General features: G+C 30.8%; 1 protein-coding gene across 12 annotated transcripts in view; it reads right to left on the reverse strand.

The window, feature by feature from the left end:
• EPHA5 (EPH receptor A5) overlaps positions 1-26809 on the reverse strand; it is a 471809-nt gene that overhangs the window by 73789 nt on the left and 371211 nt on the right. For 6 of the 12 annotated variants that reach the window (XM_074272342.1, XM_074272344.1, XM_074272334.1 and 3 more), the window contains 2 exons: positions 22636-22795; positions 11920-12022 (listed from right to left, as the gene is read on the reverse strand). In XM_074272342.1, the coding sequence (XP_074128443.1) occupies positions 11920-12022; positions 22636-22795 (263 nt within the window). Of the gene's footprint in view, positions 1-11919; positions 12026-22635; positions 22796-26809 lie in introns of all 12 variants that reach the window. The other 6 variants (XM_074272341.1, XM_074272343.1, XM_074272338.1 and 3 more) reach the window with 1 other exon arrangement.

Below are 26809 nucleotides of genomic sequence, written 5' to 3' on the forward strand. Positions count from 1 at the left end.
CTCCTTTTTTTTTGAAGGGAAATCATTTCAGGGGAAAATAATTATCTAATTAGAATTAAAAAAAAATATAGAAAAAAGGTTCCTTAGGAAGAAATGGCTTCTCTACATTTAAGGTGGAGAAACCATTGAGTAACTTAGAGTAGTTAATTCTTTTGACTAGAGTTGGGCAGATGAAATGGGAGATTCCTTCAAATATTCAAAATATCTGAATAGCATGAACCAATTCAAATAAGAAAACTACAAATCCTAATCCCTCTTTCCACAGTTAAGAGACAAAAACTTCAATATGTCTATCTACCTTTCTAGTCATTTAAAATTGATCTTCTTCACGTGCTTTTTTCCTTTCATTATAGCCTACTATTTTTTATCAACTATATACCAATTGCTAATCCCATGTTTTTATGGTACATATTCTTCTTCTCCAGCTGAAGTCCATAGCTTCCTCAGAAATTTGTTTCTATTCCAGTTCCTATATGAAACCTTTCTTGAAATTCCAATTGTCATCTTTCTTTTTAGAAATATAGTATCCTTCCCTCTAAAAATGTAGTTCCTTTAATTTATAGATTCTCATTTTCTGAACTGTGTACCCCCCACTACCTACTACAATTTTTGGAAAATATCAGGAATCTATTTTAATTTATTTCCCCCCCCCATAATGTTTATCACAAAATATCATTCTTTAGACTCTATATAGAAATATAAATTATGAGTTGGGAAGGAAAATGAGACAAGATTCAAATACCTTTCAATAGTAGAAGAAATATTTGGATAATTTCAATGTGTTCTACACTTAGAATAAAGAAAAGTCACTATTTATGGAAAATGGCAGGCTGTAAAGAGCACAAGTTCGATTCAGAAGTATAGCTCTATATAGCTCTGTACTTTTTAAAATCTCTTGACCACTCTAAATGTCAGAACTCTTGATCATGATAATGCCAATGAGCCCATAGTGCTGGTATGGGAATCAAATTTTGTAATGATTACAAATGTTCTCTGAAACTATAAATGTAAGCCATATCTCCACCATTGTGCACTTCAGTCATCTCTTACATTTTCCTTTGTTACTTAGTAGGCTAGAATCATTCAAGGATAGTATCCACCTACTTCTAAAACACATTTATCTTAAGAAGTTATGGGTATTTTCAGATGGATTGTATTCAAAAGTATCTTGCAGAAGCACTTACTGAGAAGAATGGGATTGCATTTCTTTTTGTTTAGCAGCATGATTTGAACATGCCCAGGACAAATGTGGATTGATTTACTACACGGAAAAAAAATGTAAGTCATTTTTAATAGCATATAAACCATGATGGTGACTAAATTTTTAATCTCAGATTGTCACAGCATGAGGCAGTTTCAGAATAGTCTTTCAATCTGATCCAATACAGCATAGCATGACTGGGCCATTATATTTCTATAGAATGCTAGAAGGGTTTTTTTTTTTCCTATGTAAAATTCAACCCAGTCTTTATCTTTATTGTGCATGAACATGGAGAGGAGTATGCTTATTTTGAGAACTGTATTTCAATAAATTGGATTCTCTATATGTTTAATTTTATTGATTTAAAATGGTATTCTAAGAAAATTGTGTTATTATTGTTGCTGTTATTATTATTATTATAAAAATCAACAAAGGTTTACTCAGACTTTTAATGTGCCCATAATGTAATAAAGTTTAAAAACCTCTAAGCTATAACTTTTCCCTAAATAAAGTTTATATTTCCAGAGAGATATAAGTAACAGTCTAATTCCAGAACCCCAATTAGACTCATAAAAGCACATTTTCTTCTCTAGGATCTTTAGTTTTATCTTGCTTTTTAGTCCTATTTGATGCATTTATAAAAACATCTGAGACTATATGATTTTTTTATTACTATTTTTAAATTTTTTTTCTCCTGGAACATTTGGATATTTACATAATTATTCTTACTTCTGCATTGTAGTGGCTCTCTATGGTATCTAAACTCTGGGACATGTATACACAGTGTTTTTTTTTTTTTTTTCTTCTCATCTCATTTTTAGTTTAAAATTATTTTGAATTAATGTGCAAAGGAGAATATTTAACATTAATTTAAATAGAGCTTTTTAAAAAGGAGGAAAAGGTGCCTCAAGATGAAATGTATTGTCCTTGATTGGAGGTTGTCAATCAAACATTGGATAATAACATGTCTGTATTGTTTTAGAAGGCATTCTTATGAGTGTATAGCTATTGTCATAACCTAGGTGGGAGAAACTATGTGAGACAAGAAAAGGGGTAGAAATAAAATATATGGTGGAATTTAAACTAATGAGATATTAATTCATCTTTCCAATTCCTTCTATAGGAAAAAAAATACATGGGATTAGAACATTTAAATTTTCTAACCTTTTGTTTTACATACTTGAGTCTATTGAGAAAAATTCAATATTTGGCATGATACTATTATGATCAAAAATTCAATCTAAAGAAATAGGAATTGCACTGGTCCCAAAGTAGAAGTATGTGCAAAACAAGAAAACTCAATTCATCAGTGTTAATTAGCATCTTAAGGGAAATAAGTAGGAGAAAAAAAAAAAACAATCAAAGTGTGTCATGTTTATAGAGTAATTTTTCTTATCTTATCATTTATTTGTGCTTATAAATATATAAGTAAATAAAACATATAAAATATAAAAATAATTGAATAGCTCCCTGAAAAAAAAATCCAGTTCGTTAAATCAATATGGCAGGAAAATAATCCCAAAATAATGATATTATAAAGAATTTATCAATTTTCTTACTGATGAAGTAAAAACTAATACTATTACAATATTCCATAGAAATGATGTTTAAATTATATTTAATAGTAATCAACTATTTTTGCTGCAAATCTGCTAATCATATCATAATTCTATGAAAATATAACTTGGAACTTTTGAAATTAGTAAAAGTAGATTTCTGAATAGCACTATGTTACAGCATGTTTCCAATGTTCTAATTCCTTGAAAGAGAAAAAAAAAGTCATTATATCCTATCCCTATCAAATGTTTTATAATATTGGCTAATTTTTTCCTGTAACTAGGTGGTATTGGCCTGTAATATTGATAAGATTATAATATTTTCTGAGGCAAGCAGGAAAAGGTACTGATGGGGATCAGGTGCAGCCCTACATTTCTTGTAGCAGATTTTGGGAAACCTTACCTTACTGTATCCAATCAGAAAGCCAAGTGATGATGTCAAACCCTTAAGATTAAACTTTTCTACAAATTTTCACACTATCTTTGCAGAATCTATTTTGTGTTGGCCCACCATAGGTATTCTGCCTCATGATGTCTTTCCTCTCTCTCTTGCCCCTGTGCCTTATAATATATTTTTCCTTTCCATAATTAACCCTTTTAGGGTGTTAAATTCTTCTATGGACTTAGCCTGCCAATCAACGGCATACTTCCACTTCATGGTATATTCCCTGTTTTTCCTGATTAATTGTGAGTTCTATGGGGAATTGTCTTTTTCCTTGTTAATTGTTAAAACCTCTTTTCCTTGCTAACTCTATGATTTCCCAAATCTATTTCATATTTACCACTCCTTGTGTCAATTTTATCTCTTCAATACATAACCTATTCTCATAAATAAAGTAACCTTTCAGCAAAGAGAAAGCCTTTGTGAATTCTTCACGTCTCTTGAGCCTTGTGCCTGATGTTTTGAACAAGAATTGCTATTTCAACCTTATCATTTGGTACTGGACCTCAAACTCATCAAAATGTGGCTATTTCTTTGTCTCTGGAATTAATTTAACCATTACACAGTGATTCATCACTACATTATTAAGTGTCTTTCAAAGCTATTCCAAAAGATTTTTCAAAAATAAGTTTCACACCAAAAAGTGTATAAGATATTATATTAAAAGTTGATTTACTTTTATTCTCTTCATATTATGTATCATATTAGACTGTGAATTTTTGACCTGATTGAAGAAGATATTCTCTCCAAAATGCTTCTTTTAACCCATTAACCCCTGCCAATCCTGGATTACTGTAGTCCATAACTTCTCACAAATTAATGACAAAGAAAATGAAAAAAAATTCATTTGATGAAGAGCATTCCTTCAATTTTAGATAGGCACAGAATCCTTCAATTGTTCATTGTTCTCCTTATATAGTCAATTTAAAATACATCTATCTATCTATCTATCTATCTATCTATCTATCTATCTATCTATCTATTTTGCTTAGTCTCAGGGCCCAATCTAGTTTTATGCCAAGTTCATGCCATAATCCCGGTAGCTCCAGCCATTTAACTGTTCAGAAATAAAGGTCCCATCCTTGTGATGTAGTGTGCAGAGTAATGAGCTTAGTCCAATACTGACCAGTCATTTGCCACCCCAATATTTCCCTACAATTCATTTCCCTACTTTTTTCAAACTCCAACTCAGAAACAGTAGCCAAATTGAGAATGATATTTTTAAGAAGGATAACCTCAGAAAAATCAAACTTTTACTCCAATCAGTATGCTCTGATTTTTCCCTCCAAAAACTCCTATCTGGAAAACTCTCCCCTATAGGTGTCATCTTCTAATGTAGAACTTTGATCAAGGGTATAATTAATTTTGATTCTCTAGGAAATGTGACTGTATACCTCAGGACAGAAAAAATGATCCACTTATACATAGAATTAAAAATACATTTTGGGGGACATAATCAATGAAAGATTTTGTTGTTGTGTTGTTGTTGTTTATTTGACCATGCTTCTATGATAGGATTATTTTCTATCTTTTCTCTTCCTAACTTCATCCCTCCCTTCATTTCTTTCTTCTTTCAATGTCTTCTTTCCTTTTTCTTTTCTTTCTTTCCTTTTTTTCTTTCTTTCCTTTTTTTCTTCCTTCCTTCCTTCCTTCCTTCCTTCCTTCCTTCCTTCCTTCCTTCCTTCCTTCCTTTTTCTCTCTCTCTCTCTCTCTCTCTTTCTCTCTCTTTCTTTCTTTCTTTTTCCTTCTTACATCTCTAATCCTTTAAGTTTGGGAGAAAGTAGGAGAAAAAAAGCAAGTCCAAATTTTGAATATGTGCATGTGTATGTATACACACATATATGCATATATACACAAACACATATACATATATACACATAGGTGTGATAAATATAGAAATGTTTGTATATATGTATATATACACATATATTTAATCTATTTTTCTATCTATCCAGAAAGTATATAAGTACCCTGAGATAAAGGACCATATTCATTATGTCTTTGTATCTTTAGTATTAGAATAGTGATATATATATATATATATATATATATATATATATATATATATATATATATATATATATATATATATATATATAAAGTACTTAATAAATATTTTCTTAATCTCATTTATACTACCTTTTATATTTTGGGGATAAAACCACTTGGGGGATACTATATGTTTATCATATATATTCATATTTTATATCCTTTACATAATTTTTGTAACCCAGCATTTACTGTTACATTTTAATGTTTACTTTTCATTTTTTTCATTATCTTTTGAGTTATCTTCAAATTTAATTTTTCAGATTTTACTGTTGTTTGATTTATAATCCTATAATCTTACCAGATAAATATAGCATTAAACAAATAAGCTTCTGCTCCAAAAAAGCTTAGATAAGAAGATATTTTAGTGCCATTTTTCAAATGTAAGTTCAGGGCCCTTCTTCTGCTTCAACAATGGACTTAACCCATGGTCTATTTTCAATGACCATCTGATGTGGCTTTAGAAGTTGTTCATGAAATTGCTCATCATAATCTGAACAGTAGGAATTCTTCACTTATCTCCCCTTTATATCAAGTGTGGAATCAAATTTTTAAAAGTGGTTCTGTATCTCATTTAGAGATCCTGCAATGTCCTTGGTCAATTAGCATAATGTTAATAATTAGAAGCCTTTACTATTTATAGAGAATCCCTCTTCCAGTTGGATTGTTCATTGTACCTTCTTCATGACAATGGCAACAACTTAAATAAGCATAGGCATCTTTCCTTTAAGCTTTACTAGATATCAAAAGTCCATTGCTCAGCAAATAGAATAATCTCTGTTGCTATATTTTCAAGCTTTATTTCATGATTTTTAACATAAGTATAGGAAACACACTGAAAGGAAAGGACATAATGACCAAGGTCATAAAACTTGTCAAAAAAACAGATAGAATTTGAATGTTTTTTTCAGTAGTTGTTTTGTCAAAGTATAATGAATGTATTCTTTTTGAAACCACAAGAAATTCGTGTTGTATGTAAACTATCATTTCAAGACATCCAAGGATATTAATCTACTACTAAGCAAAGTTAAGGAGAAAGCATAATTGGCTTTCAATGAACAATTGCTACAAATTATAATCTATTTTGAATATAATATCTAAAGACCAATAAATCTTTTCTTTTCCATTTTAAGCCATACAATACTTATATGCATTATATTGGTCAATTGCTATCATACTTCAGACTTTCTGTATCATGGTATAAACTTAACTAAATTATTTACTCACGCTAGCTTACATTTTCACTGAATTTGGAAGCAAAAGCCTTGGATAAAAATCTAATCTCTGCCTTTTAGTTGGCTTTGTAATTTCTCTTAATTGGGCATCAGTTTCATTATTTGAAATCTAACTGGTATTTCCAGCCAAGTAAGGAGCATTTTGCATAAAGATGGAGAACATGCTGGCACAACCATACTGTGTTATGATAAAATGTAGGATCTTGCCTAAATGAGCACTGAGGTTACTTTTTAATTGTAAGATTCTATGATTCATTTTCAAATCATTCAAAAAAAGACATTTCTAACCTCACAGATGCAACTAATCAAAGACTATAAACCTACTTATAAATTACAAACATTACAGCTATGCTTGTTTCAATATTTGCAGGTATCTTTCTCTGTCTATGTGTCTCTCTTTCTCTGTGTGTCTCTGCCTGTGTCTGTCTGTTTGTTTGTCTCTGTCTCTCTCTTGTCTATAATAATAATAATGATCACAATAGTCAGTGATGTTTCTGATCTAATTTTCTAGAGGTTGAGCTTCATTAATTTGAAATGTGCTCCTTTTTTAGAGAAGCCATGACCTGAACACATAGATATAAATAAAGGGCTAGGGTTTTGTTGCCAGTTAGTCTATATATTGTCCTTGGTCATGGGAAAGGTATGTGGGAATTCAGTGAGTACAGAGATTAAATTGTTTCTCTGTATTTTCTTGCCTCATTTTTTTTATTTTGCTGCTTAAGATACAGGTTTCTGGGGCTATTCCTGCAAATATTTCACACAATCCTTTGAGTTTATAACTTTGCCAATTTTGAGAGAGTTTCTGCATGAATTTTCAAATGTCCTAAGAGCCAAGAGCTGCAAAAAGCCATGAATAAATGAATAAAGTGAGGCAAAGGAAAATGAGGGAGAAACATCAGATAAAAATTCTGAATGGAGAAATATATTAGATTTTAAAATTAAGAGGCTCTATTCTGTGGTTATTGAAAAAAATAATACATAGAAATCACCATGGGGGAAAAAATCTTTCTCCATTAGCAAGAGGGAGATAGGCTATCGTTTTAATTTCTAATTTTTGCAGTCTATGGCTTTCAGTATCAATGACTTCTGTGCCATGGGATTTGTGCATCAGCAGTGAAGGCCATGTTTCCTAAGTGTGTATTTATATAGAGAAAACACTAAGTAGTGTGACTAAGTAGAGGAAGGTGCAGGGTTATTGCCCAAAGATTATACTCTTATTTTGCAAATGCCCCATTAGAATTCTGAACCATGAATTAAAACATGAATTAAAAAAATGAAAGTTTCATGTCACATTATTGCTAATAAAAGTATAAGTCCTTGATCTTTTCCTACTGAAGGTACATGGTGTCATCAAAATGAAGTCTAAGGATCAGCACTGTTTCTGTTTGGGGCATAAGTGTATTATGAGAATAATTTGGAATAAGCTATTTATATGAACTATACCTGAGAAGAAACATACTTTACTTCTCCCCAGGTATTTGTATTTACAGAAGCTTATATTATTTTGTAAGATGTCATTCTTAAGTAAAGAAAAATATATTTATAAAGAAATTTAAAAAATAGAAAAAAAAGAAGACCATGCAGTACCAGATATTTAGCTATGGACCAGGATTCAGAATGGACCATGTTCACCATATTTATCTCTGATCCTATAATGTAGAAACATCACATACACATATGTGCACACACATGCATGTAGACACATATTATCTTATTAAACATCACATAGTATTATGCTTTTTAGCACTTCATAACAGTGTTAGGAATGAAAATTGTCTGGTTCTTTTGCAATAGAAATATCTAGGTAATAAAAAATATACTTATTTATTGTTAACTAATAATGCTTCCTTATTAACTGTAAAAGACAGGTAAACCTTTATCTTATAGAATAAAGTTAACTGTCCTTAGTCATAGATAATTAAAAAAAAACATCTAAAATCCTAGCACCAAGACAAACACAACAGAAGTTAGGTAACATAGTGGATAAAATGCTTGACCTGAAATCAGGATATCTCATCTTCCTGAGTTCAGGTCCAATCTCAGACATTTACTAGCTTTGTGCTTTTGGGCAAGTCACTTAACCATATTTGTCTCTATTTCCTCATCTATAAAATGAGCTGGGTGGTGGAAATGGCAAAACATCCAGTAGCTTTGCAAAAAATAAAAATAAGTCCCACATGAGGACACAAGGAGTTGCATACCACTGAACAACAAAGACAGAGATTGATAGATAGACAGACAGACAGACAGACAGACAGATAGATAGCTTTGCAATAGGTAAATTCTTTTCTCAACTTTTTTTTTCTAGTTCTAATTATGGCAATTATTATTTCATTCGACACTTCTTACTCTTTTCTTCCCAGGAAAATGGTAACTTTAAGTTACTCAGTTTGACTCTGTGGCAAATCACATAGTATGTTATCTTGAAAATGACACTGGGCTCTCTAATATCTTTTAAAAATTTATCTGACATATTTCAGGTCCTTTTAGAACCTTGTTAGGTAACAAATGCCAATTCAATAAGCTAAGATGTACTTTTAATAGATAACAATATTTGAAAGTGTTTATCCCTATATGAATTTCAATAAGAACCATTCACAATTATAACATGGGGATTTCAGAGTATTTTCCTCACAGATTCTCCATGAGGTTGAGGTAAGTAATATAAGTATTATCCCTATATTAAGTCTGAAGAAACTGAAGTTCAGAGAGATTTAGGAATTTGCTCAATAGCACATCTCTCTATCAAGAAGAAGCACACCTGAATCACAAACTGAGATTCCAAGTCCTGTAGCCTTTTCAACAGATCTTGTTATTTCAAAACTGAACCCAGATCCGTGAATAAAGTAAGACATTTACATAAGAAGAGAAGCAGGCATTAAAAACTAAATTTATATTTGAATATAATCATTTGAGGAAAGAGATCAGGGGCGGCAGAGAGAAAGCATTGAGAATAATCCCACTTGAAGCACAGTTGAAGGGAAAGATGATAGTTTTCTTCCTAGAATTCTGGTCATTGCACCAATAGGAACTCAAGAAGGAACCCTTGACAAAAGGGCAACCAACAGTTTCATGATAGGAACCTGAAGCTGCCAGCCGCTGGCAAAAGGCATTTGTAATACACAAATCTGAGATCCCAGTGGTAAGGTACCAGCAAAGTCACAAAGTCAGAACAAAGAGGAAATGTCGTCAAAACAGCCTTTTTCCTCAATGCTTTGAAGGGAACTAAAGAAGTCTCTTTAATCAAAGAACAATCATTATACTTCTTAACTGAAATTGAAGAGGTTTGGGAGAGAGAGAACCATGTCCTTCAATGATCACAAAAGAGGGGGAAAGGTCCAAACCAAGTTTTTCAAAGAAAAAAATTAAGCTAAAATTTCAAAATAATTAGAATTATGTATGTAAAGAGCTTTCTTTACCAATTGGGAGCAAGAATTTTGTTTTATTCAGTATTTTTTAAAAAATCTCTTCCCAATTGATTCTATTTTTCTTTTCTACCCTTAAAAGTATAGAAAATAGTGTTTCTACTATATTTCCTCTTGTGCTAGATGAAATTATTTCCAAATATTATATATACATATATTTGGCTAATGATTTGCTGAGACTTTACTCAGAAAATGAAGACAAAAGAAAGAAAAGTTTGGTACTGTTGTTAGAATCAATAGTGACTCCTTTTGGGGAGGTATATAGAAACATATTATCATGCTTCCTTAATTTAACCAATTCACTGATGATGGAAGGCATCTTCCTCCCAATTCTTTTTCCTGATTTGAATGAGTTTGAAAAATTCAGTACTCTTCATAAAAAGATCAAGATATAGAGGGGTTTTTCTCCTACACAATTAAAAGGAATGGTCTGTGGCTGATGAAGCTAAAGGGAAAGGATTTTTCTTATTTAACATACACAAACCAAATATTTCCCCATAGAAAGAAAGGCAATTTATGTTATATTTTATGACTACTTTTGTTAAAACCAATTGCTTTCTAATAGCATGTGCTTGGGGAGGAAAGAAAAAAAAAAGCAAAGGAATAATGCACATATTTCTGAAAAACAAATGAATGAACATTCTTAAGCTTAAATACAAAGTACATTTTGTGAATTGACTAGGAATAAAATATGCTTCTTCCCAAAGCAATTTGAATATGCAGTAATTAATCTATGCTGCCTATAAGATTCAGTATATTGAAAATGTCAAATTCCATATATTTATGTGTTTCATTGAGGCCAAATAGTCAGAAGCAAATGAGTAGCACAGTAAAAATCCATGTATATATCAATCCTCTAATAGGAGTTTTGGGGGGCCTAACAATTTTTCACAAATTTAAATTTTTCAATAAAGAGACTTTCATTAATCTTTTCTAAATGTTCTCTTCTCAAGGTTTTTTCTTATACCATGGATGGTCATTGATAGGAATGTGAAATAATTACTACATCTGTTGGGGAAAAAGCACAATCAGATACATGCATTGCATCATTGATCAGAACTTCCAAATATCTTATTGCTCATCTATTAAAATCCTCTCATTTTCTAGGTTAGGAAAGTGAAACTTCAGAATGTTGTTTGCTAAAGGTCATATAGCATTTAGGATTCAAATTCAAATCCTGTAACTCCAATACTCTATCTAATTTACTAGTAAGAAATAATTTTTTTGCTAACCCTCTGAAGTGCCTTAGTTGAAGTTAAAAGTCATTTGGTTATAAATTATGGATATATTTTATATGTTATGGTATTGAATATCATCCTCCATATTGTCCTGTCATTTGCAATAACAAATATATACCACATATAGCAGAGGGTATAATATTAGGGAAAAAAACACCTTTAATAACCATAAATATGAAATTAGGCTCACATAAAATCACTGCACCTCAATGATGATAGTGATAAGTTGAAAACATTTGTGAGCTGAAAAAATTTAGTCATGAAAACCATCTGCTATCCAGCTGTTCTTTATTTTGTCAATCATCTTCAAGGAATAGACTACTTGTTATGTTAGAATGATTGTTTATCTATCCTGTTCCTGTTAAGACACCAATAGCAGGCTTAAACAGCCCCCAATACAATAGAATACCCCATTCCCATGAGCTGATCACTCCAGCAGACTTCCATAACAAAATAAAAGTATCTTAATATTTTCTCCTTAATAGTGGAAATCACATATGGTTACCTTAAACACATTAAGGTTAAAATGACAACCTGATCTAGGTGCACAGTTTCTAGATATAGAACATTTGGGAATTAGCAGTTTGTGGGAACTGAAAAATAGGTGTGTATAACCAAAGACCTGGAATATATGTCTATATGATGAAGTCAGCCATTTTTATACCATTTGTGTGATTTGTGCCAGGATATGTTTATTAGAAAAAAAAAAGTAGATCAGATCAATGTTAAAAAAGATGATCTGCAAAGATTAGGATTATAGCTTTCTCACTTACCTTCCACTGAGGAGGAAACCAATAACCACAGCCAGCAGAATGACTCCCACTGTAACAGATACAGCAATTATAGGAATTTGGCTTTGATCACTAGAGGCTGCAACTGCTGAAAGAGAAAGAGTGAATGAAGATGATAATTAAAATGGTAGTTAATATCACAATGAGCATTGGTTAAAAAGTTGAATAATAGCAGTATAATGGATGTTTAGAGAATTTTAAAGCATTTTTCAAAAACTCAAAATAATCCTGTTAAATTACATACATTTTTGGCATACATTTGATATATGAGAAAACCTGAGGATCTGTACATTTTAATAATTTTCAGCAAAATAGACTTGAATTATAAAAATTATATTTCTCTCTAGCACTTCTCAAAAAGTAAAGTTTTAAAATAATTGAAAATGGTTATCATTTGGAAAATTTTTTCTTGGAAATGAAATTAAGTTAAATCTGCAAAGCATCAGTAAATGCCACTGTGATATATATTACATATATTATCTTTACCCTGATCACATGGGTAATCATTATTTGCTATCTACCAAAATTTTCATCTAATTTATTTACTTCAAAAGTTAAATTATTTTTGGATATAAAATCATAACAAAGTGCGGGGCCCATATACACATATTTTGTAATTTATTTGGGGAATATTGGCTAAGTAAATTTTAAATGTTTATATGCAAATATCATCAAATGTGAAAATCTCCATAAACAAGAAAATAGGCAAATCTCTATGACTAGTGTCCTAATCCAAAATTCTATGGGTAATCATTTTCATAATGAAGAATAAGAAAAAAAATAACTATGAAATCCAGGCCAGGTATAATGTGAGAATGTACATCTTCCCCCCCCAAAATAAAACTATAAACATGCCTACAGCTAAGTACATATATGAACACGTACATATACGCATATGTACATATGCAAGGAAAACTGTAGAAAATATTATTTACCTAAGATACTCTTACAACATAGCTCTGGAGGATCAATCAAGACATATTCAATTTAGATTAAAGTAACTTAAGCAGGCAAGGAATTATCACCTGAAAGGTATGGGGCTGGGAAACATTTCTTGCACAAGATGGAATACAAGCTAGATTTTAAAGGAAACATGAGAAACATGAGATGAAGAATCAATATATTTTGGGTGTATAGGAATTGCCAACACAAGGGCATAATGAGAGAATATTAAGTGCTGCTTTTGAGCAACTGGACCAGTAAAGTAAGTACAACATGCATGGAAGGAAACAATATATATATATATATATATATATATATATATATATATATATATATATATATATACAGGAAAAGGTATCATAAGTTTATGAAGAATTTTACCCAAACAGAGAAACTTGAGACCAATCTTCCATATAAGGATGGTGATAGGAGTAAATAGGGAGTTGGAACTTAAAATATGTTAAGAGGCTATAACTAAACCTCAGTAAATTCCAATAATTTAACTCTATACAAATTGCATCACAAATTTGCAAAAGAACCTAATGGATGTTTGATATTGAGATCAGATAATTATTTTTGAAAAAAAATCATTAAGAATGAATGAAATTCTTTAAGACTAAAGGAAAAAAGAATTGTTATAATTGTAAAAAATGATCAATACTAATTTTCCAAATGATGAGTTGCTAAGATTGATGATGATTTCCAATAACATTCTAAGGCACATTATTTAGGATATTTGAGTACTTAAAATAAGATGGATTTATTCAAGATGAGTTTAAATGACTAGTCCAAGATGGATACATGTCTACTATGTGTCAGAAGCAAAGATTTGGATTTAGGTCTTTTGTTTTTAATGCTAGCTCACTATTTATTATATCATGGGATTCTAAAGAGAAGATAATGTAAATAAAATAAAATAAAATAAAAACTATGGAGAGAAATGTTTGAATTACTGGAAATAACAGCACATGATATACACTGTAGTACCTTGGAAGAATGGTTTTGAAGTTAGAGTGATTTTCCTAAAAAAATTTAAGTAGTGAAATTGAATGAGTTGACAGTATAGACCACTTACCATCTGTTTTTTTCCCTCCCCAATGCCAAAACAGAGTTATTCAAACCTTTACTCTGTGCAAATTACTGAAACCAATAACATAAAAAGAAGGGAAAGGATTCTGTTTGAGGTCTAAAGAGGGAGGCAATTACTGACAGGTTAATAAGGAAAGGACTCATGGAGTAAATAACATTTGGAATAGGGGTGAACTTATTTGTTTTTTAGACCCCTTTGGCATTTTAATGCAGTTAATGAACTCCTCTTTCCACTGGCAAAATATAAGCTCCTTGAGAAAAGGATTTAAATTTTTTTTTGTCTTTCTATTTTTCATAATTCTGGCTATTTCATTTTTAATATTTAAGGCTTTTATATATCATATATTTATTGATTATCTACACTTTGGAAGCTATCTGTTACATCATAAAACAGTTAAAGAAAACACAATACAATGACCTTCTCTGAAAGTATGCAACATTCCACATCTATATCACCTTTTTACCTCTACTTTTTAAAACAATAAAGTGAAATCTGTTTTATCATCTTTTCCTTTCCCCAACTTACTGGGGGAAATTAAAATTTCTTTTAACAAATATGTACAAAAAAGAAAACACTTTTTTTTCTAAAACATAAATTCATCACCTATTTGCCATTTTGTTAGACAAAAGTTTAACTCATCATTTTTATTTGTTTTATGTTTCCTTCTTTCTATTGCATATCCCAGCTTAGAGATGGTTATTATCAGACACAAATTGTATGTATGTGGGTGTGTGTGTGGGTGCGCATATAAAATTATTTTATACATACTTTGATTTTTCTGATCTTTCTTTGGATTCTGATTGTGTATTTCTTCATAGGTCTTGTATAGTTATTTCAGGTATTTATAATAGACAAAATATTCACTCAAAGTTGTTATTAAGACAATGTTATATTAATGTATATAGTGTTTTCTTGGTTTTGCTAATTTAGCTTTTTATTATTTCATGTAACAATTTCCATGTTTTCCTAAAATTGTTAAACTCATCATTTCTTTTCTTTTCTTTTTTAATATTTTAATAGTTTTTATTGACAAGATCTGTGCATGGCTAATTTTACAACATTGACAATTGCCAAACCTTTTGTTATAATTTTTCCTCTCCTCCCCCCCCTCAGATGGCAGGTTGACCAATAAATGTTAAATATCATTTCTTATAGTCATGATGATACACCACAGTTTGTTTAACCATTCCCCAATTGATGTGCTTCCCCTTAATTTCAAGTTTATTAAATTTAAGATTAAAATTGCGGATTGCCAAAGATGAATCCTGGGCTCAGAAGTCCAGAGCCTGAAGTCTCTCTCCTGCTCCTCTTTCAGCAGAGTGACTCTGATCTCTCTCCTTCAGCCTTCTAATCCTTGACTACAATTACCTCACCACCACACATTCAGCCAGCACCAATCATGAACACCATCTCATCTCTCTCTCTCTCTCCCTCTCTCTCTCTTTCTCTTCTCTCTTTCTTTCCCTCTCTCTTTCTCTCTATGCTTTGTTGGTGGTAAATTGAAATGCAAATAATTTATGTGGTATATGTGACTCCTCAAAGTTGTTAATTGTCTCAGCAATTAGTTTTTTTCTTTCATTCTTTAGAGTTCTTTAAATATAATATTTTATCATTGCCATTCTTTCTACAGTTCCTATTTTAATTCCTCCAACTTACATTTCTATGGTATTGCTATAGCAACTATTTCTAATACAATATATCATAATTATAATGATGGACATGATTACTTCATTGTGTTATTAGGAAGATTTCAAATTTATTCTAATTTGAGATAATCATTGATCTTCATGTTAGACAGATATTATCTATCATTTTAAGAATGATTCCATTGATTCCAATAGTTGATTTTTATTGAAAAGGGCATTATTTTTTATCAAAGAATTTTTCTGCATCATTGATATGATATCATTTAGTCATTATTGTTATTGATAAGGTCAATTGTGTTGATATCTTTCCAAATATTGAACCTGACTTCTATTCTTGTTATAAATCCCACCTAGTCATAATGTATGATCTCCTTCCCCTATTATTTTTCATTTGGGTAATAAAAATTTCTATTAACAATTGAGCATGCATATATATTTTTCCCTTTTTAGCCAATTTGTATGTGTACTAGGTTTAACATTGCTTGCCCCTACAACATTTTCCTCTGTAGTAATAGCTATTCTTTTTGTGCCTCTGTAAGTAAAAAAATTTCCAACATTTTTCTCCCTTTCCTTACTACCTTCTTTCTCACCTATTATTTTTTATATCATCCAATTTAATTGGCCCATTTCCACACTCTCTTTCTGTGTAGAAGTCTTCTAACTTCCACAATAATGATAAAGTTCTTAGTAGACAGACATAAGCACCTTTCCATATAGAAAGATACAAAATTTAAACTTACTGAGACATTTGTGATTTATCTTTCTGATTTACCTGCTTTTTTTGATTCTTGTATTTGAAAATCAAATTTTTTATTCTGCTCTAGTCTTTCCATCAGGAATGCTTAAAAGTGTTCACCAAATGTATATTTCCTCCCCACATAACAATTTTCATTTTTTATGGGTATTTATTCTTGGTAGTAATCCCAGTTTATTTGTCTTCTAGATTATCATATTCTAAACCCACTGTTTCTTTAATGGGATAGTTTCTAAATCTTGGTAACTGTAAGTGTAGATCTTTGGTATTCAAATGGTTTGTCTCTTGATTCTTAAAGTAATTATTATTTAACCTCTAAAATTAGGATGTAATATCCCTGGGAGATTTCATTTTGGTATATCTTTCAGATAGTGATTGGTAGATTTTTTTAAAAAATAATTTAACTTTTGCTTTTATTATATTGGAAGATTTTTTCTTGATAATTTGATGAAATATGATGTATAGCTCTTTCTTTCATGTCATTTAGGTAATCCATTCATTCTTAAATTATCTCTCTTGAAACTAACTCTTTTCCAAGTCAGTTTTTTTCTAATAAGTTATTTCTTATCCTTTTTCTTCTTTTGACTGTTTTATTGTGTTTTAATGCATTTTGATGTCATCAGCTTTCACTTGCTCAATTTTAGTTTTGGAGGAATTATTTTCATTGTTGAGTTTTTGTATTTTTTTTTCATTTTTTCCAATTATGTTTTTAAGATATTGTTTTTTTAAATACTTTTTTGTTCCTCTTTTACCAAGATATAGTCTTTTAAAAAATATCCCTTTGCTTCCATGTCTTTATCTAATTTTTCCTATACCATTCTTATTTGATTTTTTTTTATTTTAAAAATCATGTTTTTAGCTCTTTTAGTAATTGTTTTTGGGCCTGTGACTGATTAAAATTGTATTTGAAACTTTGCTTATAGTGACTTTATTATATTTTTTAGTCTGTATCTTGATCTTTTCTTTCACCATAGTAGTCTTTCATGTTCAAGATTTTGCTCATTCCCCCCCACCCCATTTCTTTACTTTAAACTTTATGTTAAAGTTGGGTTCTGTTCATGATTTGGGATTGGGAGTGTTTTACTTCAGCCTTTTTTCACAATGCTGTTTTTCAGAACTAATTTTGGGGCTTTAGAATTATTTATTCTTACCAATGGTCTTTTCTCCATTGGTCTGCACTCAGATACATATTCAGGAAAGGAATCTGATCCTTTGGAATAGCAACTGATACTATTCAAGACACCATTTCCATTGGGACTAGAAATGATACTGTCTTTGAGGCCACTTGATCCTTTGGAGCACGAAATTACACTATTCTGCTTAGATATTCTTGTGGCTGAACATGTCCTTGAATTATAAACTAAATGTGGGCATAGACAATGGAGTTGCTAAACAGCATCTAGTTCTGCATCTATTATTAACACCTTTCTGTACCTATTACTAACACCCAAGGACAGTTGTAAAGCCTTCTTATCATCTTTGGTTTAAATGTTCCTAATGTTGCTAATGCTTCTATCATCAGCACTTAGTCCCAAGCAAGGGTGGTAGACAAATGAAGATGAATAAAAATAAATTATGTCCAGAATACTTCTTCTGATACAAAGCCTAAAGTCATGAGGACTTTTAGAACAAAAAAAATATTTTAATTGTTGAGGCAGGAAACAAGAAATGACATCAGATCTGACCCAAAATCCTTTCCTAGGTTACATATATCTCTTTCTAACTGTCCAAGTTATCTTGGGCTGAAAAAAAAGTCTTACTGACATTTGTTATCCCTGCCCTCCAGAATTCTATTGGTCTATTATTTTAAAGTTTTTGGAGGAGAAAGTTGGAAGAATTCAGCTGATTTATTCTTTATTTTGCCATCTTGCCCCACCTTACTCCTTAGATGTTTGATTTAACACACAAGAATGGAAAATACTGGATCTTCAATCTATCCATCCATCCATTCATTAAATATTTAAGCATCTGCCCCTGTGTAAGGAACTATATTGGGCACTGAGGGATTCACAAAGATCAATGTGAATAATTCTTTCCCTTAAGGAGAATACAATCTTTGTTGAAGATTGAATGAATGAAATGAGAAAGTTTTATGTAATGAATAAAATTCTGATAAGTTGGAATTACTTTCTTATATGAAGTAATTTTATTTCTACTTATAAATGATAATGACTACTATAATAAAACACATTAAATAGAAAATGCTTCTTACATTAACATTTGAATCATTACACTTTTATGGCATTACTATCTCAACTTCTCACATACTTCCACATAATTTCCTAACCTATTATTTATATTAAAATCTTTAGATGGGAAAATATATTTTAAAAATAGATTTATATGTCTTTAAACCATATAATCTGACTTTAGGAAATTTAAATATATAAGTAGCCCTAAGGAATATATTTCAGACAATTATCAGATTATGATAGTATGAAACAATCAATTAATGAGTATTTTTTTATGTATAAAGCACAAGGCACTAAATTAAATTTTTGGTAGCCTACAGAAGAAATTCTTTCCATATTTTAAAAATACCAAAAATGTAATTTCAAATAAAAGAAAAATAATAAATAAATCACATCCAATACAACGCAAGAGAATTGTAAGGATGCATGTGATTAATTGCCAAAATGTTATTATGCTAAAGCAAACCAAGTAATAAAATCTTAACTTGTCTTAATCACATTATTTATTAGAAGATGGAAGAACAAAAAAAGGGCACTCCTAACTTGGATTTATCCTGACTAATAAGGAAAGTGTGAGCATTGAAATATAAATTACCAGCATATTATAGTTTATAAAAGATTAGTTTGGTATAGTATGATTTTAGCAAAACTGATTAGAAAATAAGTAGGTAAACAAAAAAATCAGGTAAAGAATCTGGAGAGTTTGGAGATGGAAGATAATATGATATTGGATGATTAAAAAAGGGATCCCCCCTCTTATGTTTTATTCTTTTTTCTCTACTAAAGAGAACTGTCTTCAGGCTGGAAAGTACAAAAGGTATACTTCCCTGAAGTATAAAGAAAATAAAAGTAAGAGGGAAGAAAAAAGTTAAGATGATGAAATATATGATAAGTAAAGATCACAAATGTACAAGAAAGCAGGATTTAGATCTTATACTTGCAGATTTTGGAATTTATCAAGTATGACCTTATATATGTTTTTATAGGGGGAGCATACATACCACTACCACAAATTATGCTATTGAGTTTTGCATTTTGGGAAAATCTCAGAGGTTAGCCCATGCAGAGTTCAATGGATAAGCCTTGGTGGAGAAACCAGTTCTGTTATCATGGAATCATCCCTGCTAAGTAAGGATGTCTTTATAATTTTACAGAAGAAGTAACTGAAGACTTTAGTAATGAAATGTTTTGCCCAAATTTTCCTAGGTCAGAACATATACATTCAAAGAGTTCATTCACCCATATTTATATATTCTTTGGATATTTATGAAATCTCAGGTAACCCTTATCAAAATATTATTTCTTACTTAGAAAAAAGGGAGGGACAGAATCCAAAAGTTAAGTCTAGGGATTAGACTGGTAATTTCCCTGATAAAGGGATCTTCTATGTAAGAAATTCTTTCTACCCATATACGCTATCACTTTCTATTAGTCTTAGGGAGATTACCAGAACATTGACATATTATGTGACTTGCCCAGAAATTCTACATTAGCATATATTTTAAAAGAATAACTTGAGTTAATTCTTGCTAGTTCTGAGACCAGCCTTCCATCCATTCAACATTCTGCCTCTTGGTGTAAAACATGCCTTCTTTTCATAAAGTTGTCAACTTCAAAAGGGATCCTATTTTTTCTACATCTGGTGTTAGTGACAAAAACTAGAGATAAACTGGTTCTTTTTCTGCCCAAGAATAAAACTCTATTAGCATAATGAATGATCATTTTAGTGGGCTGTGATAAATGTTAAGGAGTATAATTGCATAATATAAAAGGAAATAGGAGAGAAGGCAGGTAGTCTAAACTATCCTGTGAAAAAAGTGAATTTTATAAAATACATTATTTTATTTCCATCAATCTGTTTTTTAAATTCCAGAATTTGAAATTCACCTGGCCAAAAGCATTCCCAATGTTTATATATGAAGAAGGTTATTTTTTTATTCTAATGAGCTTAAGCATTAAAGTAATTGCTACCTTGATTTGATCTCTAATGGTAATGACCTCACATTTTTCTTTACATTTTTTCCCTCTGTTTGAAGCTTAATTATGAAGATCAAAGATGAAATTCTTTCCCAGCTGCTACCAAAGATCCTGAAACTGTTGAAGACAGAATAACTTTTATAATTATTAGGCCTATTTAGAGGTATGATTTTTTTAAATGTTCTGTTGCTTTTGTTGTTTTTTCATTATAGCCATGTGTGATTCTTCATGACTCCAAGTGGAGTTATTTTAGCAGACATGATGAATAACTTGCCATTTTCTTCTCCAGCTTATTTTCCAGAGGGGGATACTGAGGAACAGGGTTTGCCCACCATCACAGAGCCATTAAGTGTCTAAGTATGATTTAAACTCATGAAGATAACATTTCCTGATTCCAAGTCTAGTGTTTTATGGACTGCACAGCTTTACTTTAGTATTCTACATGCATTTAGAAGGATTGCAAACAGCTTTGTACAAGGTGCCTGAGAAAATAGTTCTTAGTTCTCTCTTTGATTTCAGTGAATAATTATTTCTCAAATTCTGACAATATGGCTTACTTTTTCACATACAGTCAAAATAAGTTAACAGCATTGAAGTTTGAAAAAATGAATTTCCAAAAAGGAGAATAGCTACCTATAGCTCCTATGGGCCCCTAGAGAGTTATCATAGGTTTTATTTTATTAATCCTTTCTAAATATTAACAGTTGAACTTCAATTGATTTAGTTCCAAGTAAAATCATCTAATGAAATATCATAGTAAGAAATAAAAATAGTAATTCATTTCTCTATAACACTTAAACTTTTCTATCCACCAACCAATATTTTCATCATGTAAATAGTGTAGACACTGGGGAATACATGCCTCAGAAGCTCTTGTGGCAAGGGTACTAATATGAAGAAGTAAGTTAGACATATTTGACAGTGATTTTCAATCTATAAAATTATAGCCTATAAAACCTATAAAACTAAATATTAATATTTTAATAGTAAAAGAACTTCTTTGTAATTTCAAACTAAATTTATTACTATATATGCATGTATATATATATATATATATATATATATATATATATATAAAATAACCTTGAAAAATATGATTATTTTTACCATGAAACAACCTTTTTTGCTTGTTTTAAATGGAGTATATACAGCTTCCTATATCTTTTTTCCTCTGTAAAAAGTAAAGGGGATGGGGAAAAAAAGGACCTTTGAGGTCCCTTCCATATTTCACATTCTTGAATCCTATATTATATGCTTCAAAAACATTCAAAATAAACACACATATAATGTGTATATGTGTAAATATATGTACATATTATACATGCATATGCATTTATATATAAATATCTCACAAATTATAAATATAGCTACATTTGTATATAATTTTAAATATGGATATAGTTCCATTCACGTGAGTTTAAGCAAGAATATAAACATTAGAGGCTCTTCCATCCCTAAAGTTCAGTTATTGTGATTTTTCTTATCTCTTTTTCCTGAACTATTTGTTTTTGATAAACATTTTAAGAAAAATGTGTTTTTAATGCTGTTGAATAAAAGAAATATTGCAGCAAAATTTTCAGCAAGTTACTGCTCTGGGCTCTGTTGAGAAAAGACTGATGGTATTAGAGATTTATTTTAAATCAGAGTGGTTCCTAAGAGAATAGTTTTCCCTCTTACCCTGACACACAATACGTCTCTACATGGAATTCTCTCATAAAGACTTCTAGGGTAGGGTTGGACTAGATGAAGAATACTATAAAACAACCAGTAACAAATAAGTGGCAACAATTCAATAAAAGTGTGGCAGGAATAAATAGAAGTTCTTTAAAACCAAAGTCTACACATTTCCAAAGCTTAAGGATTTCCTGATGTTTCATCTCCCACTAGACTAAATGAGATGAGGAAACAGGGACAGATGTGTTAACCCGCCAACGTAGAGTAATGGTGTGACTAATGTTTCTTAACTAAAGGGATCATGCCTCAGAGAGAGCGAATAAGAATAAGACTGACAGAGTTCCCTGCAAGGATATTGATCCACTGACTCTTTTCTGGTAACTGTTGCAGAGACATGAGCTGACAGTAATTAAAATGACTTACACACTGGGATGGTTTCAAACTCAAATCTTCGACTGAAGACACCATAGCCTGCTGCTGTGCGCGCTCTGATTTGGAAGACATATACTGAAGCTGGTTTCAGACCATCTGCGGTAATAGCTGTCTCTTTAGATTTGATAATTGTGTAGCTGGTCTCTTGATCCTTGGACCGCACATACATCAACAAACAAAAATAAAGGTGAGTATTAGAGAAAACAGGATATATCGGATCAGTAATTAGTAAAGTACAATTAAGGAATTGATGTTTGGAATCTCATTTAAGATAGGTCTAATTTTTAAGAAAAATCAATAAACCTAAATACATTGTTTATGCAGGATGTAAAAGTATTCTCTTTCAATTAAACCAGACTTATCTGCTAGGTGCTGAGCATCCAAAACCAAAAAGGAGCTCTCTTTACTCTCAAGATACATAGAGAAGAAATAAAATATACACGTTAAAGTGTATACAAAATATATACAGGATAATAGGAAGGAAGGAAGGACACACAAATTAATTAAATACCAATTATTGGCTCTTTATTAATATTCTCTCATTCAATAGTCACAACGATTTTATGAGATAAATACTATTATCATTCTCATTTTCAGATTGAGGAAAGAAATAGAGAAAAGTTAAGTGCTCAAGATCACTTTAATAGTAAGAATCTAAAGTTGGATTGAACCATAGGAAGGACACATGAATTAATTAAATACCAATTATTGGCTCTTTATTAATATTATCTCATTCAATAGTCACAATGATTTTATGAGATAAATACTATTATCATTCTCATTTTCAGATTGAAGAAAGAAATAGACAAACATTAAGTGCTCAAGATCTCTTTCACAATAAGAATCTAAAGTTGGATTGAACCAGTGCTATTTCCTTCCTTATATCAACTAACTGCTCAAAATGGGGAAACAACTGAGGGCATAGAAAATAATACTTGACCAGAATTTTTGAAAAAAAAAAAGGATTCCAGGAGGTAGATTAGAAAAGAAATTGCATCCCAGGAATTGGAACCAGCCTGTTCAAAGGGACAGACATGAGAAATACAGTGACCACAAAGATTATGGAGTAAAGCATAATTTCTATCCACTATGTTTGCAAAGGTAATTTTGTAACTCTTCTGTAGTCATTTTGAAAAAGGATAAATTATATTATAAATAATGATTTTTTCCAAAAGAGTTGAATTAGGGAAAAATTACCTTGAAAGACAATACTTACTAAATCATTGTGTTTTATGTATTTTTGATCGTGCTTCTAGTGATAGATTAAAGTTGCAATAAAGTTGGAGTTAGACATAGGTAGAATCTAGCAGGAATATCATCTAGTCCTTTTGGGGAGAAATTCTTAGTTCATTTCAGTGATTTTCAAAGAATGACAAACACCTTTCAAGCCACTGTCTCTTTTATGTTCTCTGCAGTATTTCCATTATGTGGGAAAAGCAGAGATGAAAGGAAACTACATTGGAAAATGAATGGTAAACGAATAGAATGATCATTAAATCACTGATCTTTCTTTTTACTCTATTTAAAAACTTGCCAAAGTCATGCATGTTGACTATGCGTCACTCAGTCCAACCCTAACTGAATTCACCAAATGTTCATTAAATTCCTGCTAAGATCATGGCATTATGTTATATGCTAGGGACACAAAAATGAAAATGATATAACAAATTCAAACCTTAACATATTTTGTATTATAGACTGCAATAAACAAGCTCCATTAAGGTAAGGATTTCTTCTGATCAAAGATTTGGAATTTTTTTCAGAACAATCTTCTACATATTTTCTTGCTGTTCAATTGCTCAGTCATGTCTGATTTTTATGAGCCTGTATGGTGTTTTCTTTGCAAAGATGCCTGGAATAGTTGGCCAATTCCTATCCCTTGCATTAAGGCAAACAAAAATAGGTTTAAGTAATTTATCCAGGATAAATGAGTTAATCAGTTAATAAGTATTTGAGGCCAGATTTGAACTCAGGCTTTTCTGACTCAGGACCCAAATTTCTAACCATTGATCTATCTAGTTGACTCCTTTGCATGAGGAACTGCAAATATTGCCTTTTCACATATGATCACAATCTACATTATTAATTTTTTCCTCTTAAAATATATTCTGAACCTCATGTTGGATTCTAAATGTTTTACTGAATAGATTATGCTCCTGAATAATGTTTTAAAAACCCATTTAAGTCTAGTTAATGGTTAATGTTAGGGTGAAAATCAATTAAGCTTGATTCTTTTTTTCCCCCAGCAGCTGACTCCTCTAACAATTTGATTATCTACTGTAAATCTTAATTTTCAAAAAATATTTCAGGGAAATAATTTTTAAAGATAGAAATGTGTAATGGATTTTTTTAAAGAGCTAATGGAAAGAACATGTGAATATCTTTCTACTAAATGTAAGGAAATTATTAAGAAGAATATCAAAATTTGCAGACTCTAGATCCTTATGGAGAATCAATCATTGTAAGACATTCATTGAAGATACACATTATGAGTTTGTAGTGTAGTAGATATGGTCCTGCAAGCTTGAAATTTAATGATTATTATCAGGAATTCAAAGAGAAATATATATATATATGCATAAATATATATAGACAGAGAGAGACATATATATATATATATATATATATTCATAATTCATGTAGGTAATGCTGATAACCTTATTTTTCTCATTTTTAATGGTGAAGCCATGATTCAGATAAGGAGTTTCCTATGATTATACAGCTAATATCATAGCAATGACATCAGTTGTTTTGTTTTGTTTTGTTTTTTTCTTCTGAATACTACTCAGTCCAATGATTTTGCCCTTTATTATATTTTATCAAAGTCCTATGCTCTAAATGGACCAGGTATGCAAAAAATGTAATTCTAATTAAAAACAAAACAAGAAACCTAAAATAGGTTTAATTTTGAAACTTGTATATTTATTTTGATTTTTTTTTCTTTCATTCAATAGCATCAAAACAGTTCTTCCATTGATTCAGACCTGAAGTGTATATATCTAATATGCTAAAAAAATTTCTGAGAGAAGGTTTTTTTTTTTTCCTTTCAAATAAATCTGTCACATGCTCTTTACTTTACTGATTGATTTGAAGCTGAATCAATGAGATCATAGAACTGAGTTTGAATCCTGGCTGTGCCATTTAGTGCCAACAATCTTCAGCAAAGTCTCTGGTTCTCTAGCTTCTCGCCTTTACAATAAGTTTAGATGACATCTGAGCTCCTTTACAGCACTAGAAGTATCAATCTAGAAAATCACTGTAGCCAGCTACTCTTAAAAGATGCCTAATTTAAAAAAAAAAAAGAATAGGGGGGTAATTATGGTTCTTAAGCCCAATCTGAAAAGACAGAAAATTATTGTGTTACAATATCTGGTTCTGACTATATGACCTTTGGTAAATAATTCAAGCTGGCTTCCTTGTTTTCTAGTTGTCAAGGAAGATGAAAGAGATTGCTCATTGAGCTTCTAAGGAACTTGTTTTCACAATACTCAATGCCAAACATGATGAAGAAGTTTAAGTCTCAGTAGGTAGAAACCAATTTTGACTGCTTTCTTCGCATTTCATTTTGTGCTGGCAGGTAGAAGGCCATATTTGTCCCAGCAAATGTTATTGATGTTGATTGTTCTTAGAATACCCAAGTGGAAAACATCAATGGTACTTGTGAAGACACAAGGCTTGTTAGACTAATCCACTACTTTCCCATTTACTTTCTGCCAGAAGGAAATAGTTTGAAGGTACTTTTATTAGGTGTTTCTTATTTACTGTCATTTGCTTGTGTAAAAGAATATGATTACAATTCACATAAGCAATTCTCGCATACTGGCCTTATATGATATTTTGAATCAAAATGTTGATAAGTTTAATATCTTTATCCCATAATAATGAATCATTTTTGTAAAATGAAGTCAGTTTGTATGAGAGTAACCCTATGCAATTGAATATACTTCTTTTTCCATAATAAGAAGGCAGGAGGCAAATAGAAAAACATCAGGACATTAGAAATTTACTCCTTGGAATTATACATTATATCATATTCATTACACAGAGGTCTGATTTATCAATTTATGTAATTGTGTGTTTCTCGGTGGTATCATACCTAGGGATCTGAAAGTTTCTCACTTCTGAAAAAAAATAAATCTTCGTGTCATTATGAACTAGCTGAGGA

This window comes from Sminthopsis crassicaudata, chromosome 6 (assembly GCF_048593235.1).
Source record: "Sminthopsis crassicaudata isolate SCR6 chromosome 6, ASM4859323v1, whole genome shotgun sequence".
Lineage (NCBI taxonomy): Eukaryota > Metazoa > Chordata > Mammalia > Dasyuromorphia > Dasyuridae > Sminthopsis > Sminthopsis crassicaudata.